Source organism: Boleophthalmus pectinirostris, unplaced genomic scaffold (genome assembly GCF_026225935.1).
Source record: "Boleophthalmus pectinirostris isolate CB_2022bp ecotype Guang Dong unplaced genomic scaffold, ASM2622593v1 HiC_scaffold_837, whole genome shotgun sequence".
Taxonomy (NCBI): domain Eukaryota; kingdom Metazoa; phylum Chordata; class Actinopteri; order Gobiiformes; family Gobiidae; genus Boleophthalmus; species Boleophthalmus pectinirostris.
The window spans coordinates 4174-25000 of NW_026571524.1; the positions used below are offsets into that span (position 1 = coordinate 4174).

The window sequence follows — 20827 nt, forward strand, 5'->3', positions numbered from 1 at the left end:
ATGGACATTGTATTGGAAGTATTAATTCATCAACTGTTTGAGCCTGTAACTTTGTGTGAAGTTTCAGACTGATGAAAAAATGAAAATTGACAAAAAATTTTGAGAATGTAGAACAGCATTTCAAACTCTGAACTGTTTCCCATGTCTTTGATTTGGTGCTGTACAGTTAATGATCAGGTGCATTCATGTACATTATGTGTCAGTGAGTGCTGCACACAGGGTAGCAACCCTTATTCTGCCTATGCCACAGCCCGGCTCCGAAAGAGGGGGTATTTTGAAGCTTTTTACAATGTTATAATGTTGTTCCCTCATAATATGCCTGAAGCTGTTTTATATATCATTCATGAATATTTGCCTGACACTATTTGAACCTTCCTTACAGCTAACAGTATGAGCAGTAGATGTATATGAGCCTAGCTTAACCCTACATGACATGCTCATGCACAGCTCTATGTTATAACTATACAAAGCAGGATAAAAAAAACAAACAAACAAACAAACAAAAAAAAAAACATTATGCTACAACTTCAAAAACCTGATAATGACATAGTTCCATTGGTAGAATGAAAACTGATTATGCTGTGATAGCACCCTGAAGTGAGAAGTGTGAGACGATTAGAATTATTAATACATTTTTTTTTTCTGCAAATGTAATGGATTTTCAAAACAATATAAGGTAATATGGTGATCTAAATATGTGTTGACATTTATGCCATAGAAGTCTAACAATTAAGGGGTGAAGAATGGGTAGAGACATTCATCAGACTGATCTTATATACTGGTATCTGCTGCCAAGCAGCACCCTCTACAGGAAGCTCTAAATGACATGCAGTAAGGAGAAAGCTGTCTGGTGTGAAAATAGGATCAGCTTATGTTTGCAGCACTCCATTAGATTGAGGCTGCCTTAAACCAATTGTTTGCTTTTGCACTTGTGTGTGTTGTGATGGACCTGGATAACACCAACTGTGATTCTGTAAAACACATAAGTGGGAGTAAGACAATATTCTCTGGAGTTTGTGAACTCACTATTTTTTATTTTTATTATTATTTTTTGATCCATAAATCTTATATCAATCTATAAATTTTTCATTTTGTGCTTACCTGACAAATGTTTGCTTGCTGCTCTTGTTTTGCTGCAGATTGTGGTGGCCTTTATGAGCCCCAGTAAAGTGACGTCTTTCAACTTTAAGCGGTGGTGGTGTCAAGTGGCTGTGCTGAGGGGTTTGAAGCCCAGAGAAAGAGCCCCTTCTCTGGCAGAGGGGCCTTGCTTTTCCACCTGAGCCGCAGGTGTTTGCTTAAAGGGCTTGTGGCTTGGCCTGGCTGCAGCGCCTTCATTCACCTTCATCCCACTAATGTTGACTTTTAGCTCTCCTCCTCCCAGTCGTCTGTAGGCCCAAGGGAGGAGAAAAAAGTCTTATGCTCCTGATAAACTATATGGTCCTGTGTGAGTTTGATGATGGCGCAGGAGGGAGCGATGATTGTGGACTATCACCTTCCCTGGCTTTGACGCACGCTGGAAATGGGGAAATGTGGAAAGCTGTGCAGGCAGGCTCTACTGGGTAACATGATGATGAAAAATGCCAGTATATGTGCAGGTGTTTCTGTGTTTTGACAGCACAGCAGCCGTATGTGACACAGACCAGGGGGGAATTCAAGCTTGAAGAGTGGTGTTCTGTAATGTGTACTAAATTTTGGAATTTAAATTAATGTTTAATGTTGTCTTGTTATATTACATTCAGGAAATTAGACTTTTCTTCCCATTCAACATGTAATGATATAGTCAGAATGGTTAACCAGTAGGTCTCTACACAGTAGTTCAATTCACCATTTGTCATTCATGTTTATGGACAGTGGGAAGAGCCACAACAAGAAAAGATCATACATTCCACTCACAAACCACTCTCCCATCAAACACTGGTGGTTTTTAATATTTTGGTTGCTCAAAACTTGAACCAAAACTAGCAACTTTGAGTCTTGACTGTCAGACATTGGAACTACTTGGAGTAGGGTGTCTTGGTTGGAGAAACACCCTAGACAAGAAACATTTGCCATCATCATGTGGAAAAGCATAATTTTGCAAAAGAGGTAGTGGAAAAACAATTGTGGTAAATCAAGAAACTGATCACAATCAAATCACCTCTCATTTGCACCTTTACAGACATTGACCCACACTTATTACTGTGGTGATTAGGAACAACTCCTTCTTCTGCACCTTCCACGTCTCTCACCTGTCGCCCCCCAGCCCGCACCCCCTTCTGCACATGGCCCTGTTACCTGGCACGCCAACACTCTGGTTTATTTTCACTGGGATCCGCTTTCTAGCGCTCTCTGCCAGAGACAATATTATGCTGGAAATATACAGGTATTAACTGTTAAGATTTCAGATGGTCAAATAAACTAGAGGTGCCCTGCTCTGGCACGTCCCAACAGAGACGAGATTGTGCACAGACGGTTTGCTGCTAATGAATCACGAGGGGGGAAGCGGCTCAATCACTAATAATTACTCCTCCCTTCTGCCCTTCACTCCATCCATCTGTCCGTCCTCCTTCTGCAGGCCCAGGTGATTTCCAAGCAGCGCGCTCGTTTATCTTACCCACCTTTGATTTCAATGTGACATTCATTTCATGCTCATTTCCTTGGCCTGGCCATCAAGGCGGCTCTTTCATAGTGCACTAAACGGCCTCTTATGTGCTGACCTTTAGAGGCTCAAAAGGAGGGGTCGAAACAAACAGTACTCAGCAGGGAGTAAATGATGATGGATCTGTTCTGGCCAAGCTTGGAGTTATGTTACGCACAACTGGCTGTGGTGCACCTCTCCATACATGTGTTCACGTTCAGCACCTTAGGGCCACACTGTGCACTTGTTGTAAGTTTGTGAGTTTGGGCCTCCAGAGGTTAATACTCAGACATGATTAATTATTCAGCAGCTAATTAGGATCTAATTAGAATCCTGAACAAACTATTTAAGAAGAAATGATGAAGAGACTTGTGACAGGGAATGCAAAGTGACATGTTAGAAGGCTTCTGTGCAACAACTACGAAGTTGTCAGGCCTCAGAAAAGGTTTATAATCTATCCATTTGTTTAATTGTTGAGTGGGATACGGTAGATGTAAACTGCAATTCGGTAGACTTATATGTCATGAGAATATGAATCATGATTGCAACAAACATGACAAAGTTGGTTATACATTTGGCACAATGTGGAGGATCAACTTTTCAAAAGCTTTTGAAATCTATGGTTTAACTGGGACTTGTAGCTCAGCTTAGTCTACTCATAACATGTTTATCTGCATGCATCAGCGTGCATCTGCAGCATCATTCGTGGCATTTATTATTTACCTGTTGCGCTGTGAGATTCATTTTGAGGCCATATAAATAACAACTTAATCAGTTGCTAACAAAATAAAATTGATTGTTCACTCCTCTTGTCTTTTGAATTAAGTCAGGCAACTCATTATTAAACAATGTCTTAATATAATTACTTATCTAACAAATTAATATTTGATAAACAAATAGTTTTATTCGCTTAATAAAATATGAAGTGAATACCTGACTTGCTGCTAGGTAATTTAGACTATTTGTGACCTATGTACCCCATAACCCCAAGTTATAAAATAGAAAATTATAAACATTATAAAATGTGATTTCTTAGCCAAACCTCAGGTTTCATAAGCACCATCACATTTACCAATTGAATTTCACCTTTCTGACTGCTTTTTAATTCTACTCATTTTTTTCGATTGCATTACATTTGCAACACTAATATGTAAGTAACGAGCAAAGTGTTTGTGAATCTAGAGCACCACCTACAGTTTGTAGATAATATACCTTTTGACTGCTCTCCCCAAATACCTGTTTTTAATGCGGCTCTCACCTCCAAGTTTAATGTGCATCTGTGACCATTTTGTGCCCACTGCAGTAGATTTTTTAATTTGTAGTACAAAGCCTGTTATTAACCTATCCACAAGTTCATGAAATACATCAGGACCTAAAACATCTCGTGCATGAAGTCATGCTAACAGTTTTTGATATGCATGTGTACAAGAGAGAATAAAGTACATTGGAACGTGTACATGGCATTATTACAATCTGCTCACCAACAGAACATGAGGCATTTTATTCAACACAAAGGTTTGCCATTCTATTAACTGACAGAAAACTTAGAAACAGTATAACGATTTTGAGCAGGTGATTATATTTTGTAATTGGTACATTGCGTTTAGCAGGTTGAGAAATGTAAGTTTAAAACTGATCTAATGCGAGAAATGTCCCACAACAACAGAAAAAAACTACAGTAGCTACCGGTACTGTGTTGTCGTGATTGTGTGTAACCAATGGAGGGCGCCCAAGAATCGTCAGACAAATTCAAATGTTAGTTCACAACAGTGAGAAAAGGTTTTATTGCCATTATCAGTGAACAGAATTCACAAACTAGAAACTTGCCTCGGTGTTATGATGCAACATAAAACATAATAATAATAATCAATATAAATAGTAAATATAAAGTATGATAAAATAAAAGAGCATGGGATTAAAATAAAGTAAAAGAAAATAGACTTTAATATACAAATACAAAATGTACAGACCCCCCCCCATGCATTATAAGCCTGTTCCCATTTTTTTTCTTGATATTTGTCATTTCGTCTGTTAAAGTTCTTGTTTTCAAATCTTGTGCCTTTCAGTTCAGCTTTCTACATGTTTTGACATTAAGATAAACCACAGACTTTCAGCAAATAGCATGTAACAAAAGGTCATTTTACAAGAACTTTAACTGGACATATTTTTGGTGAATAGTAATGTTATAGTATTACTATAAATGTTATAGGACATTGAAAGGCACACAAAACTGTTTTCATCATTATGGAAATATCACAAAAGACTTTCTAAGCGACTTGCACTGTACCACCTTGGGCAAATAAAGGGGGCAAGGACTATTACGAGTTTAAATTCTGCCTACATATAGGCCTATAATTTGAATTTTCCTTTGTTCTGAATAGAATTCATTAACTTCAATCATTCCAATGCTTACCTGATAACCACACCCACACATAAACTGCAGCCAGGACTAATGTGCTGATGAAATTAAAGGGGAACTAAAGACAGAAATCATTTTTCTGTGACGTAATTGTGGATTTAATTGAGGCAGTATGCAGTCACATCCATAACCTTAGGAAAATAAAAACTAGGCTTGCCAGTGGAAATTTTAATTTGCAACATGACAGTAGGAGACTTAATGAGACTGTTGGGTTTTTCCAGTTCATGTCAGACCAATGCTTTGTTTGTAGCAGGCTACAGCCGCTAATGCAACATGGGAATTAATGGAAATCCCCACCTTTAGGATGTATGATCATAGTGAAATTGCTGTCAATTCCAATGATTGTGCGTGTGTGTTATTTAGTAGAATTATTTCAAATGGCTTGAAGTTTTCAGTAGTCAAATTTTATCAAAATGTATAGCAAAAAAATTAAAATAATAATAAAAAAAATAAGTAATACAGCCAAGGTATTTGTAGCCAATTAAGACCATTTTTGCCAAGACTTGAATGGTGTATGGCATATGTATCATGGCCACATTCTCTGCATTCATCATTTTAATTCCTGATGCTATAGAAAGTTTTATAGCACTTGAATGAGCACACGGGTATTGTAACACTTTAATGCATGTGTATGTGTTTCGATGAAAAAAGAACGTGTTTTGAAGAAAATGTAAGCTTAAACGTGTGTTGATACAGGTAAATTATTTTAGTTACCTTGATTCGTTTTCTTATTGCATTTATAACAAATTTTCACTTCTGATGAAAGTGAAACAGGTGTTGGCATTAAGCTGTTTATTTGAGACACTGTTTTGCTTTCATCTTCACCTTTCTGTTTTTTTTTATGCATGGCCTCGTAAAGATGGTGGAGAAATAAGTGATATCTTAGCCTAGCACTTTGGGTAGGCCTAATCGTTTTAGTGCAAATGAATATTTGTAACAAGCCCTGTTTTAGTTTAATAAGTGAAGAATAGCCAACACCACAGGTTTGAGGAAAGGAAAGGGGCTCAGTACGAATGAAAAAACAGAAAGAGAATTCGTAACTGCGTTTGGAAAACGAATTTAAAAATGTCCCAACAGGGAGCGCCACTCGAAGAAACCACCAACCAGGAAGTCTGGAGGGGGAAGGACTTTTACCGGAAAATTACGTCACTGTCACTATCCATGAAGCAGTAGAGTACGCAGGGAAAGTTATTTCCCGTTTTTATCACACCTTATAGCATAATAAATAAATAAATAAATAATAAAATAAATAAATAAATAATAAAAAAAATAAATAAAAATTAAGGATTAGGTCTATTTTATCTTGGAAGAATAAGAGACAAATGCCGAAGACAGTATGATGGCCACTGAGCAATAGTAAGCCTGTGTTGCTGATCAACATGGATTTGTTCCATAAATCAAAGTTAGCATACGTAAAATGTGTTTACACCATGGACAGTTTCGTGGTTTACACACTGCTGGACTACCTGACAGAAAAAAAAGATCTTAATGATATTTCACTGTGCGATTGAACGAGTGAAAAAAGCACACTATTAGGCATGCGTGTGTTGTTAATTAAATTTAAACCATGTGCTCAGTCATAAATGTGAAAAAACTGAAATTTAGCCCTTTCTTCGACATTTAATAATTGTCATTAACTGATTTGTGATTAAATATTTGGCGATTCCATGGAATAACCACAGGAATCTGTTGAACGAAATGAACGTAGCCGGTTACCGTAAACGTAATGACGCAAAGCCGCCGCTGATTGGTTGAGAATTGGGAGGGGAAGAGGGGGGTGCATACATGGGGGGGGGGGTGTATGTCTGAAATATAGACCGTGATCCATCCGTGGAGTTTCAGTGAAGTAGACCTTTCAGTGTCCTCAAGAAAAGAGATCCGCTCCTTCTTGAAAAAGTCAAAATAGGTGGATATTTATCGAAAAAGCTGTATTTTTCTGGACTATATTTTGCCTCACAAAGGGTGTTGTGAACCAATCGTGCCTTTGAGAAATTATAAAAGTGACGTTCACACTCCGTTTTTATTGTGTTCCCAATAATCGGACAACCATGCTGAAGCTATTCATCGTACTCATTTTGTCCGCCGCTGTTCTTTCAGAGTCGGTAAGTTGTTTACTGAAAGTTTCTTATAGTACAATAACTTTGAGGTACGGTGTGGTTCGCCTCGGGAGCGCTGTTGTTTGTCGTCCTGCGATTAGCCTCTCCGGCAGCTTTGGTTGTGATTCCCATCGACCTGGCGTGGTGGTGTGCAGTGACTTGTTTCATACATTAGTTGATAGATTCAGTGTTTTAGCTAGCTAGCTGCTTCCCCATATTTAAACAGTACATTTGTTATGTTGGTAAAGGAGCTGAACATATCCAGTTGGGGCCCAGAGGGGGAGGCTGGTGAGTCACTCAAGTCCAGTGACTTTACTCTCGCTGTTACAAATCACAGGGTCATGTGGACTACTCTACATTTTGTGATACATCTGAGACTAAGATAAGAAATCGATTTTCAGTTTAATTCTGTGATTTTTCTCTTCAAAAATATCAAAAGCATTACTCAATCTCATGCCAGAAGCCAATGTACAATCAGTGGAATGATACAGTCTGTGAAATGCTCAAGTCTGACTCAACTCCCAAAGAATGTGTGTACCGGGGAGTCACTGAACTGGAAGTGGCTGACATTTGTGAATGTTATTTCACAAGGAGCTAAAACCTTCCCATTATTATCTGCTTCGTTATTTCTCCTAAGATTACAACCTTTGTTAAACTGTAAAGCTTTATTCTATTGATAGTTTGTTAAAGAGTTAGTACTAGTTAACACAGATGAAAATGGTTAATACATTATTTGACAGACGTCTAAAGACGTCTTGTCCCCTCAAGTGTAGCTAAAGAAACTCATCTCACACACACACACACACACACACACACACACACAGATATATATATATAAAGTCTGTGTGTGCTATTATATTTCAATATAATAACTAATAATTGCTGTGTCACTCTTCATTAGGATTCTCTAGACTGGTTGTCTCTAGCTGTTGTTTATGTTGTCCTGATACCACCCACATTCAAACTGCACCCTACCCCCCAGTTAGTCCCAGTTGCTTAGTCACTACATGTGCAGTGAAGAGGCAAAGCTTAGTGACACAATGACTTTACCAATAATGTGAACTGAACACTGCAGTTTGCAAACAAATATATGCTTTTAATGGAGATTTAAGGATGCATTCGAAGAGGTCATATGTGTTGCTTCTGTGACATGAGATTCTCACCTGATGTCAGCAGCTAGGACCTGTGGCACGAATCCCAGACTGAGGTCTGCCTTGAGGCTGTACTTTAGTTCTCATTCTGTCATGAGCCAGCGGCTATTGGTGCCACAGACACTCTTACATTCCTCACAGTAAAGTAGTTTCTGCTTGCTCACTGCCTCATCATATTGACCAACTTCTGCCATGTCTTTTTTTTGATTGTGCTTAGGAATGTGACCTCTGCTGACCTTGATCAGACCTCTGAGGGATTTTGCACACTTGGAAGGTTCTCAATAGTGCCATGGGGCCTTTTCATAAGGCAAACTCTGTTCTGTGCTTGCATACTAGGCCAAAATGGACTTACTTTTCACTCAAACACTTTTAGACTTATAAATTTTTAGTTTTTACTTTACTCTTTTTGGCCACTTTCCTTTCCCTTTCTCTGATCATTTGTCCTTCTGAGGTATGCTTTGGTCATTTTTTGCCCTTTTATCCCTTTTTGCCTCACTTTGCTTTGATGATACTTAGCCCCTGAGCTATGACAATTCAACTGTTCAACTCCCTCCCTCTCTCTCTCCAGCCCTTTCTTATTCCCTACCCACTAAGGTCATTATTGGAATGTGGGTTTGTCGTTCCCAGCTAATTGATAACAATGTTCTGCTACCTGACAAAGGACCACTCTTGATACAGAGACATTATTGGGAGTTTCAGGCATGATTGGAATGTTTTTTATCATCTCTAAGCTGCTTTATGATTTTCTTTTTGGTGATGGTGGACCAGACCTTTTCTCATTTAATTATTAGTTTTTCAGTTTTTCATTTAAGCCTTCCACTTTATCTTTACAAAAATGTACTGCTCAAGAATAAATACTAATCACATTAAGTGTTCATTTAATTCACACAATGTTCCAATGCTGGAAGGTAATTAATGGTGCAACAAGAAATCCTCTTTCCATCAGAGTTAATCCATGTTCCTACTACCAGATCTCAGCTTGTTGCCTTTGGCGTCTAGGGGTGTGTGCCCATTTGTCATATCTTGTTGGAATGTGACTGGTTTAGCCCCCCAATCATTTGCAAGAGAATGAGCCTGGTTTGTAGGAAGTTTTTTTTTTTTTTTTTGTCTCTTTTTGCATGATGGGGTGCACTGAATGACTGTGCAGTGAAAAGAACACAGGGAAGGAGGGAGGAACCACGGAGCATGATAAATAGTATCACTAGGATGTAATAATGGTTCCTGCATTGCTGTCCGCTGGTCTATAAAATCCCTTTGGGCCATGGAATGTTGGCACAGAGAGAGGAGGTTTTTGTCCTTCCTGCTTGGGATGGAGAGCTGTTGAGAATCTGATTCCCCCGGCCTCCTCCCGCCCTGACCGCTACATTTTCTGGCACTTGTAACAGGAACTATATGAATGCATTTTGGGCAGGAGTCAACCATAAAATTTTTGCTGTGTTGTTATATCACTTCAACAACACATTTCTAGGAACCTTGTTTCCTTGTACTACACAAGGGCCTGCAGGTGCCCTCAAACTTTTTAACTCCTTGACAACAACTGAGTTGCGTTAGTATGAAATCATGTGGGTAAGCTAAAGCTACCAAACCTGTTTCTTCACTTTCACCTCCCCCACAGTGCCAAAGACTGGTCCATGTGGCTTTGTGGTGTGCAAGTTGAGTTAGAGGACAGGAATATGAGCATTGCCATGTTTCCATTGGGGAGTAGTGTCAGCGAGCCCGGAGGGAGGCTGTTTGATGTCAGGCTGAAGTCCTCTGTCCCAGGTCGTGCTGTCGTATGAAAACAGATGGATATCCCAGGCCCCAAGCCAGGCTCCTAGCAAATGTCACCCATGATGTACTCAAATGGCCTTTCCCAGGCTGTATAGGGGTGCTTTAAAAGTTTTCATGGATGAGCTAAAAAAAATCTGCTACTATCACTTATTCAGGTCTTTTGCATAGCATAGTGGCTGTTCTTCGGACAGCAGCTTAGTTTTATACAAAGCATTTTTATTTTATGTTATGAGATTATTTGTTTGTCTGTAGGATGAACATAAACTACACATCTAACATGGATCTGGGTGTGGGGTCTGGAGTAGACCACCAAAGGCTTGGTGGGCCAACCCACATGGGCACCACACACTAAGCCTGTAGTCAACAAAAACACAGAGTGGAGTGTTGCTATGTTAATCAGCAACTATGCTGTAGTTTGCTTCTTCATAAGAAATTCATCAGACCTCTTTACATGGAAATTATTGCTTATGTACTAGCATGTTTAGTGAAAAGATGTTTTTTGTCTTTTACTGAATTATCATGAAATATTGATTAATTGAATGCCTGAAGTGAGTCTATCTTGAGAGGAATATCCTGTGATGAAAGATATTTCTCCTGAGCAGCTTTGTGACTAACTTTCCACTTAAAATAAAATACATCCTCATAACCTGTGTTATTTTTAGAGAAGGTTCCTGTTTTTTTGCAAATTTGGCCTTAATCCGATCCTTTTGGCGATAACTTTCCAGTAGCGTACATTTAGTCTATTTGCTTCTTAGATCCAAGTCAGTGATATACTACCCGGAGGGGCTGACTTCAAAGTGCAGGAACACAAGAGAGAGGAAGACATTAAAGAGGCAGTGGTTTGTATGAGAATGTAAAGCTGACTGTGTTGTCTGTCAGAACTGGAGATCATTTGGACATTGCCAAGTCGTCCAAATTGTTTTGGTTCATTATTGGGGCATAACGTAGATATACCATAAAACACAAGTGCTTTTGAGAGGGCACATTAAATCAGTGAGGTCTCCTTTGAGACCTCCTTTCCAATGACTATCATTCATAAAGTGCAACTGTTTGTCAGCTGTCTCTGTATAAACTACAACACTTTGTCGACCTGTGTTGCATCTGAAAGCCGGTCAGGATCAAAGTTGTTGTTTGCTTTGTTGCCATAGAGTCTCACACAGGGCTGGTAGGTGGAAACTGTGCTAAAGTTAGACGCAGTGTAGGTAGAAGGAATCTAGAGGTGGTCTGTCAGAGCAAAGCTTGGATTTCAGCCCTGCACCAGGTGTTTATGGGAAGGCAAATGAGGCCTGCATGCTAGTAGTTAGACATCAAGACTTTGTAAAGGTGAGGAACATAATGATCCTAACATAGATGCCCCATGTGCTGTACTCCCCTGCCCCTCCCCCCAGAGTGTTTGTAGTCTCTCAGGAGTGGTCACCCACTGTTGTGTCAGTAGTCACAAGTTCATCTCTGCAGTTCAGTTGACATGGTTCATATCCTGCTGAATATCATCTGGCACTAAGCTAAGAGATAAATGGAATCACATTTGTACATGATACTTTTTTTTAATCATTTCTAAAGTGGAAATCTGGATTGTAAACAATATTGGATGGCTACATTTTCTTTTTCTGGAAGAGGTCAAGAGATGGCAGGCATGACAAAGAAGAAGGAAGCACATTCCTGCGCGCTGGTGTCCCTTTTCTTCCTTTTCAGGGTTTGATCCTCCTCTGAGACGCTGTGTGAATGGAGCAGATGCCTCTGTGTGTCGGCAGATGGAGGAATTGTTTGGGCAGCCTAATGAAGGGAGGCTGGGCTGGGCCGATCAGTGGTTACCTTGGTCAATGATATGCTCTTGAGGTGTCCACTGGCATTGTTGGGTCTCAATAGTAGGGACAGGGCAAAAGGCCGGGTGACAGACTTAATTTCAGGGAATGTCGACTACTACAGCCTAAAGATTAGCATTTATATGCAAATAAAAAATAATAATGGGAGACAGTTGTCACCACATCTTGTATCATATTTCTTAAATACAGTGTTTTCTCTAATTCCCCTGTATTCGATTCATGGTTCACTTCCAGTGTATACTATAAAGCAATGTATATTGTTTTGTTGTATACTGGCAGTAGCAGTGGCAAAATTAGGTTGTTGTGTCACTTCTACTAAGTGGAAGTCCATGTGATTAGCTAAAATGTTGGTTTGGTTCTGTTCTGCTCCTGGTTGCTTATCAGCTGCTTCACATTAGGTAGATTTTATGAGGTTTAGAATGACAAAATGGTGACCTGAAGGAAAAGTGACTTTTTTGAAATGGCTGAGGCAGGATGTGATGAACCTTAGCACAAGGTTTAATGAGCCACATACTCTTAAGATGAAATGCTCAGGTATTTGTCAATAATTAGAATACACTGTACCTGTCTGACTACAACATGAATTATGCAATAGTTTAATACATAAACAAGATTCAGAATGTAGTGGGTTTATGTGAATGGGTTAAGCCTACTTAATAAAATAAAATCCAGCAAACTTCATAATATTCAAAAGTACAAATAACTTTTTCTGTTACACCACATGCTTTTGAGCACGTAGCCCCAGTGTGCTGCTCCCATGGGCTGTTTGTTATGCTCACATTACAGGGTGTGTGGTGTGTGTTAAATTTGAGTTGCATAAAATGACTATGATTTTGATTCTTTGGTTGTCTTGTCTCAAATGAAAACTTAATCCAGACAAGACTGATCAAAGCAAGTTGTTGAAGTTGAGTCGGCCATGTTTGGATCACACTTGCGCTGTCCTTGTTGGCCAGTGAAACCAGGAGGCTGATTTTCATGCTTTCTCTGTTGCATAACCACATCTCTGGCACCGGCAGCAAGCCTGTTCTTTACCAGTCTCGGCTGGTTTAGAGAATGGTGGATCTCAGCTGGAGGAGTTTTCCTAATCAGAATTTGAAAAAGATTTTGTGGCTTTTTTCTAACTAACAGGTCAATGTCTATCACATAAAAACTGAAATATGTAGTTCAGAAAGTGTTTGTAATGAGTTAATGCATTTTCTTTGGTCGAATTTCGTGTTCACATTAACAGAAATCCCCTTCTCTATCTCTGTCTGTAGCAGAAACCTAACCTGTCCGGACAGGCCTTAGTGTGCCTAAAGGACAGTACAGTGTTGTCTGATCTCCTCAGTCAGCATGAGGCCATCATATCTTCATCATGATCAGTCAGGGGTAAGCTAGACGCCTTTCCTTGGTGCTCAAAGGCAAATTACTCTATTTAATGCCCCTCTCAGGCACATTGTGATACTGTAAAGATCCTGTGCCCAAGGGGGCTGTAAAACCACAAAGTATAAAGCCAGTGACTCATGTTGACTGACTCACTCAAAACTCTTTAACTTTTGTGATTCCAACAATGTGGCTCTTGCAGCAACATGCCACAGGATCAGCCTGCATCTAACTGAAAGCAAGTCAACAATTTGCAACTATCTGTCTTAGACCTGAGATGCTGCTACTGAATGTGCAAATGAAGTCACCCTTTAAACATTTTGGATCATTTCAAAGGACTAGTTCATCAAGGAGTTCTTAGCCTTAAATTGGGCACTGTTAACTGTTACTTGATGAACAATGACCATATGTAGTCAAAGTTTATTTTCATTCTAGTACCATATTTTGAGCATGCCTTTTATATTTTAATATTATTTAATGTTGTACCACATTGGATACTTTGCCAAGTATCTGAAAAACACAAGGCTGGAGGCCTTCTCAACCACTTGTTAAACAGGCTTAATTTTCAGGGTTTACAAGACTCACATGGAAGTAATTATGAGGTGCACTCATGATGTCATCAGAGTGCTGTGAGACTGGGGATGTGTAGGATGTCCTGGCAAGACTCTCAACTTGATTTCAGGCCATTAAGCTAATGTAGGATTATTATTGAAATACTTTTGTAGGTTTCCCCCATTAAATGATGTTAGCCTTACATCAGACAGCTCTTAAGCTTGGGAAGCAGAATTTCACTTTCAAATAAACATGAGTATTATTTCATTAGAAGTGAACGGTTAGTTTCGGTGGAATTTCCCATGGAGATGACTTGTTTCCAACACGTCATGTGATTCTCCTGTGGGGGTGGCACTGTGTCATGTGACATTTGGAGAGGAACAGCATAAACTACAGAGTGTCCATTGTGTGGCCTTTCTTCCCTCTCGGGCTCATATTTAGTTTTAGATTTCTTCCTGAAATTCCAGAATTTCTTGTCATGCCTTTCATAAAATATAATTATTTTTTTTTTGGTACCTGTCTGTGACATGTTTTAACTTTTCTTGGAAAAGGCACACTTTTAATAACTGTAATAACTTAATCTGAAATGTAGAGTTTCAGTTTAACCACTATCTGTAATGACCTTGCTGATAATGGGCAAAGCCAGTTACATTGTTGATCATGATCCAAAAGAAGAGTCTTCCTTGGAGCTTTTCTCACCTCGTCTCACCTCCATGGTTTTGTGCTTAGTGTAATGCTGATTAGCCTTCTGTACACACAGCATTTTAATCCCATTCACACTGCTTACAGAGCAAATGGTCAATGAAATTAAGTGTGCTAATGTGATTAAAGGAGCTCCATGACTCTTCATTATTCAAGCTTTCACAGTGATTAGACTGACAGTTGGAGCTAGTCCTTTTCAACAGGCCACACACAAAGATAACTTTATCACCAAGCATCTGCACTTTTAACAGCGGAGGCAGATGAGTCGGCTCCTACCGTTTGCCAAATCATCCTTTTAACTAGAGCTAGTGTCATGGTGGTTACAATCCCGGAGAAAAGGTTAGCCTGAAGTCTTTGAAGTATAGGGCTATAACTTTTGATGACCTCTTCAACTGTTGACATGAGGAGTTAATTATGAGCACAGTTAAGGCCACTTTCAATTATTTAAGTTTACTGTGAATTAATTCACATAATGGGTTTGTTGTTATCATCTATAATAACGCTTTCAAACTGGCAATTAAGCATTAAAATATCCAATTTCATTAGTTTGAAACAAATGCTACCTGCCAATATTATTTTATGGATGAATTCTGTCTTTGTAAATTACATCTGTAAGTGGTTCTTGAAGTACTTGTCTGGGACTCTCACCCAGAGGGCACTGTACTGTGTTTGCAACTGGCTCCAACTAATTTAGCCTTCTTATTGTCCTCTTGTGGCTCTATATAGTAATCAACAAGTGGAAGTGTCTACTTGACACTTTGCCACTGGTGCCACTTGTCTGGTGGCATACCATTTACAGATAGTGGAAATTAAAAGAAGTTAAAATGGCCACTAGTTTATTTCCTAAAATGCAGTGCAGTGTTTGTTGAGTTAAAGAGTGCATTTGAGTAAGTAATATATATGTTTAGCTGTGACAGAATCTCTGGGTGTCTTGAAGTATGCAACTTTGGTGCAGTTGGGGTCAGTAATTACAGTTTTTCCCCCTCATTGTTGCCTTGTTCATATGCTTAAGAATGCAGAGAAGGAAATGGACTCCTCCTGCCTTCCTAAATGTATGATTTGTGGTTACCGGTATATAGGCTCTTAATGATGTTGTGTTAGCTGCCATACTGATCTGGGTTTGATTCTTTTCTGTGGTTCATGATAACAAATGTAAAAGAATGCATTTCTCTGACCATGGTTCTGTCTGTGTCCTAGCAGGTGAGGGAGACGGAGACGTGGATGCCCATGAAGACAACACAGAAGGCATCCCTGTCCTCACATGAAGACCTGGAAGCATCAGGAGACTCCCAGAACGGATCAGACTTTGGCTTTTCAGACGATGAGGATGATGATGTGTTCGACCCGTATGATGAAGAGTTCTCTGGCTCAGGAGATGGAGGTGTGTTCCTCACATTTCACAGATGTGTTTATCTGTAACTTTTATTTGCTGCAGTAATTATTAACTTTTAATTTATTTTCCATCCACAGAAATGGTTTCACCCAAACCAGAGAGCAGGCCATCAGATAAGGTAACAGAACATTTTTAATGCAGATGAATTACCTTCACTTTTTTGAGGTAATGTATCTAAACACCTTTCTGCCTTTTTAGCCGTTTGTGAATGACAACAAAATCCCAGATTTGGAGCTTCCGGTGCAACCCACTGTGGACGAGGAAGAAATTATCAGAAAAAGCAATGAAATCCCAGTGCACAGACGCAAGCCAGATACCAGTGAGGAGCACCCATCCAATGTCCTCATGTCCCATGCCACTGAAGACAGCATCTTCAACAAAACAGAGGTTCTTGCCGGTCAGTAACCTGTCACTTGGTGTTAATTCACATAAAATGTGAATGTAAAATCTTAATTTTGATTGAATTAACTTTGCCCATGTTTCTGACACTAATGAAAGTATGATGCATTTAAACACATTGCTAAATCTAACAGTGAATGTTATCTTGTTTTGCAGCTTTGATTGCAGGTGGTGCTGTGGGTCTCATGTTTGCAGTTTTGCTCATCCTCCTGCTTATCTACCGCATGAAGAAGAAAGACGAGGGCAGCTATGTGGTGGGTGGAGCGAAGCCCATCTACAAGAAGGCTCCTACCACAGAGATCTACGCATAAACTCTGGCCTCCTCAAAAACACACCCTGACCCTTTAAAAAAAACCCAATCATGGCCAGTGTTGTGTCCAACAGTGCCTCATCTTTGTCATAACCATACCTCTTCCTCCTCACCTCTTAGCTGACCGCACGTAGCCTAGTCGGCCATGCTGTGCTCAGTAACCAATCAGGAGGGAAGCCCCATCATCACAATCAATTGACTGACTCCTACCTGAACGTCATGTACTGGTGCTCGTTTGTCCAATCACAAGCTTTGACGGTCCTTGTGTCCCTCTCTTTTTGCTCTTGGAAAAGAAGTGGGGACTTTTCAGCTGCCTTTTCAGTGCGGTACAAAGCAATGTTTGTTTTTTTCTCTTGTAATTTTTCTTCCCGGTCACAGAGGACTAAAAAAAAAAACTAAAAAAAACTTTTAATCGCCTCCTGTTTCTGTTTGGTTCCAGTTAAAACACTAAACACTGTGCAATGTTTTGTCTCAGTATGGTACTCATTCAGTCCAGTTATTTATTTTCCCTGTATTGCTGTATCAACCCCCTTCCTCCTCATGTCTTCCTCAATCTGTCTCTTGGACTCTGATTCAGTACTGCGACTTCAAACTTTGCTGTAGCATGTGAATTTAAGTTAATTTTGTTTTTTGTCTTTTTTTAAATAACTCCTTGTAAAGCAGAGAGATTTCATATTTTAGATTTTGTATTAAAGATTTCTCATGATGGGAAAGATCAGATTGTTCAGTGAATTTTATTCTTCACAAACAATCAGTATTTCACTTTTTGTTGCTGGTACATTTTTTTCAAATCATAGTTTTTCCCACATCCTTTCACAGTCCGTTAGATATTGTGGCCTACAGTAAAGATGAATCGCTAAATATACATTTTAGAAGTGTCAGTTTGTGATTGGTCCCCTAACCACACAAGCCCTAGGGCCATGCATGTGAGAAGGGAATAAAATTGAGATGTACAGTATGTATAGTGTTGTGGAATACTATATAAAATACTATAAAAGGGCTACATTATAATTTAAGTATAAGGGCTAGCCTAAATATGTGTCACTGGGTATTTGCAGTTGTCTTATGTAATGAAAGTCCATCACTTAACATGTAGGACCAGATAAACAAGATCAACTAATAAAAGGGGATTTGGTAACTAGCCTGTCACACTTGCTCTGCAATGTTCATTCTGTGCACAACAAAAGCCTAATATACAGTTTGTTGTATCGCTGTACTAATTGCCACCATGGCTCCGGGGTTCTGTGATTACCAAAAACCAAAATAGTTGACCACCTGGCACACCTACATTCCACTTGAAACTCCTAGTTCAGGCTAGTGTTAATGCCTCTCACCACAAAACAAGCTGATCTTTGCTGTCATACTTGCCTTAGTATTCATATAGATGGTAAACTTAACATTTATGACACAAATCAAACCTCTATGATCGGACAAGCTGGTAGTGACCTACAAGAATAAGCTACGGTTTCAAGTTCTCCATTTTTCAGGTGTATGAGCAGTCAGTATCTTCACATTATGTAGTTAGTTTCATTGCAGATAAACTGATCTACAAAGGCTTGTAAATAGTAATGTAACTAAAAAAAGGTACTTGGCCACTTTCTGGCAGCAAACGATCTACCAAATATTTAAAGCCAAATGTTTCTTTCTCCAACATCATCTCACTGTACAAGAGGGTGTCCGTTTGGAGTCTGATTCTAACACACCTGTCTTTGCTTCATGCTTCAGCCTGTCCCCTTTTGTATTAATTTAACTGTCAAATTATTTTATTGCCTTCTTTCAGGTTGGGGTACTGTCCCCTTAAGCTGATGTACATGTGATTTAAAGTTTTATATATACATTAGTTTGGGATTTCAGAAGACAATAGTTTTGAACCTTTTGTAAGAATTTCTATCTTTTAGACTTATTTGCTTTTTGTATTTATGTTTTTATTTGTAGAAGAATTGTGGTTGGCTACCATCCCATCAGACGGGGGGATGTGCCAAGGAGCCATGCTGCCTGAAGCAGACTGGGGTTGATCACTATGCGATACTTAGACCCAAGCCAAATAGAGAAAATCTTACCAATTGGGAAATATAGCATAGTAAAAATAACTGTTAAACCTGTCTCGGTGTGCTCAGTTGTTGCACATTTAAAACAACACAAGAATATGTACAGTCATTGGCCTTTACCCAAGACAGTAGCCTATGAATGTTTTGGTGCCTCGGTGACATGATCTGATGGTCTGCATTAGCAAATGAATCAGATCCTTTGTGTCAGTGTGGGAGCAGGCCTGCTATCTGGAGTGGGCTAAGCTGACCCAGAATAGAACAAGGTGGAAGCATTTCAAATGGTAATCAGCCTCGGCTCTGCTCACTTAGCATGGGGGAGATATTACTGCTGCTTAATGTCACAAACACCACATGTGAATCACCAGTGGAGTGGAGAATCCAGTGAATCATTGGTTTCTGCACACATGTTTTGATTTATAAATGGAAATAAAGCTATTTTTATGCACACAAATATTTTAAACAATTGTCTTTGTCTTGTTCTTTATAGGGCCCATCTTGATCTTAAAAGACTTCACTTAAAACTGCACTTATTTATTGCAAAGATGGATGCACTATAATACCAGTATGAAAATTTGTGAAACTTAAACTACATAAAACCATATTTGATAAAGGCTTCACACCATACAAGCTACTGTTCAACGCAATTAACGCATTTTACAATTCAAAACCAATAGGCCCCGTGATCAAAATTTGTGGTCAACGTTTGTTTCAGTACTAGTACCAGCTGATTTTAACATGAACAATTTTCTTGTCTTTGTTTATGGCATGGGTTCAGTATATAAACTTGGGTGTATGAGAAGTTTGCCAGCCCCAGCCCTCTGACGACTTTCTCGGTGTCAGATATCCTGTGTGTTCTGCCCATAGCTCACCTGGGCCTCTTTGTCTCCTATTGGCTCTGACACACAAAAGGACATGCAGGCATCCGATTCATAAGATAATGCTGTTGTATTTGGAAAAAGAAAGGATCATGATTTTAGGGCAGAAGTACCACCTCCTGGGATACATTTTGACTTTAAATTGCGTTTTTCTAAAATATTTTATGCAATTTTATATACTCATTTCAATGAACCCTTGTTTTATTAGGTCCACTAACATCTGTTCTGCTATTGCCACCCTATTATAAACCACAGGTAACAAACAATCCCTATGGTCACTGAGTCCAGGATTGACAGATTTTAAGAGAGCAACAAGAGACCAAGCCTTTGGGAAAAAGGCCCAAACAGGCAACCCCTAGGCCCATGCAAATAAGTGAGAAAATATAAGTTAGTTAACTTAGGCTTAGGCAAACTTTATTGATCCACAAGAGAAATTATTTAGATGTATGTTGCTGCTAAACAAGAGCAAATAAGATGTGCAGAATTTTTAATAAACTATTTAATATAAAAAATGGTGTGTTCCAGTCTTTACTAAGCCTAAACCTGAGAAAAGGCTAAAAATCACCTCTTAACCTGAAAGTTCAGCTCAGGAACAAGCCCCAAATGACTTTTCAAGAAGAAGTGGGTTTAACAACTGCGGCTGAATCTAAAATTGCCATTTGTATTGTGCATTTCAATATTAAATATTTAATTAAGTGCGGGGTAGGAAAAATATTTTTCCCTTTAAAAAGAATGAAATTAACTATACAACTCACAGTGACATTTAATCAGTAAAGGTTTAGTAAACTGAAGTATTAATACAATTCATCCTGGAAAATAGATAAGACCAGGAGTTGCCAATTTCCTCAATCTCTGATTCCACGTCCTAATTCCTACTCGGAATTGCCGAAGGTTCCTACAGTGTGAAAAGAAACCTGTTGCTATTACAACAACTGCTACAAAGCCACTACAACTACCAATACTCTTTCTAAACATAATGCTACACCTGCAACTATAAAAGAAAATAGACCCGGATTATACACAAAGGCGTGTCATGGCAATTAACCTTTTAACTTGACAACACAAAACTCAAACAAACAAACAAAAATCCTAATAGTATTTCATTATGAGTGATGATTCATGGCAACAAAAATATGTGAGTCATCTTATAAACCAGATTGACTGAATAACTTACAGGTAGTGTACAAAAATAGCATGCCTAATTTGTGCGTTGTTGATGTACTTTCAGAGCCAATGGACAAGCCACTGCCTGCCGCCCTCGTTGCTTCGGGGAAAAACACCCGTAGAGGGAAAACACTGGCAAATACAAC

General features: G+C 39.1%; 1 protein-coding gene across 2 annotated transcripts; it reads left to right on the top strand.

The window, feature by feature from the left end:
* Positions 1–6858: 6858 nt before the first annotated feature.
* Positions 6859–17312, top strand: sdc4 (syndecan 4). Of its 2 annotated transcripts, none has more exons than XM_020936852.2 (5): positions 6859–7138; positions 15690–15873; positions 15963–16003; positions 16084–16282; positions 16441–17312. In XM_020936852.2, exons 1-5 carry the CDS (start codon positions 7085–7087, stop codon positions 16593–16595), a joined length of 633 nt encoding a protein of 210 aa, XP_020792511.1. In that variant the 5' UTR covers positions 6859–7084; the 3' UTR covers positions 16596–17312. The 2 variants fall into 2 exon arrangements, with proteins under 2 accessions (XP_020792511.1, XP_020792513.1); XM_020936854.2 differs by having other exon boundaries at positions 6860–7138; positions 15693–15873.
* Positions 17313–20827: the final 3515 nt, after the last annotated feature.

Excerpts from the sequence above, each read along its gene's own strand:
- sdc4 (XM_020936852.2), top strand. The coding sequence starts at position 7,085 with ATGCTGAAGCTATTCATCGTACTCATTTTGTCCGCCGCTGTTCTTTCA. Across the intron at positions 7,139-15,689 it reads CCGCTGTTCTTTCAGAGTCG|CAGGTGAGGGAGACGGAGAC; the intron begins GTAAGTTGTTTA and ends TCTGTGTCCTAG. Across the intron at positions 16,283-16,440 it reads CAAAACAGAGGTTCTTGCCG|CTTTGATTGCAGGTGGTGCT; the intron begins GTCAGTAACCTG and ends CTTGTTTTGCAG.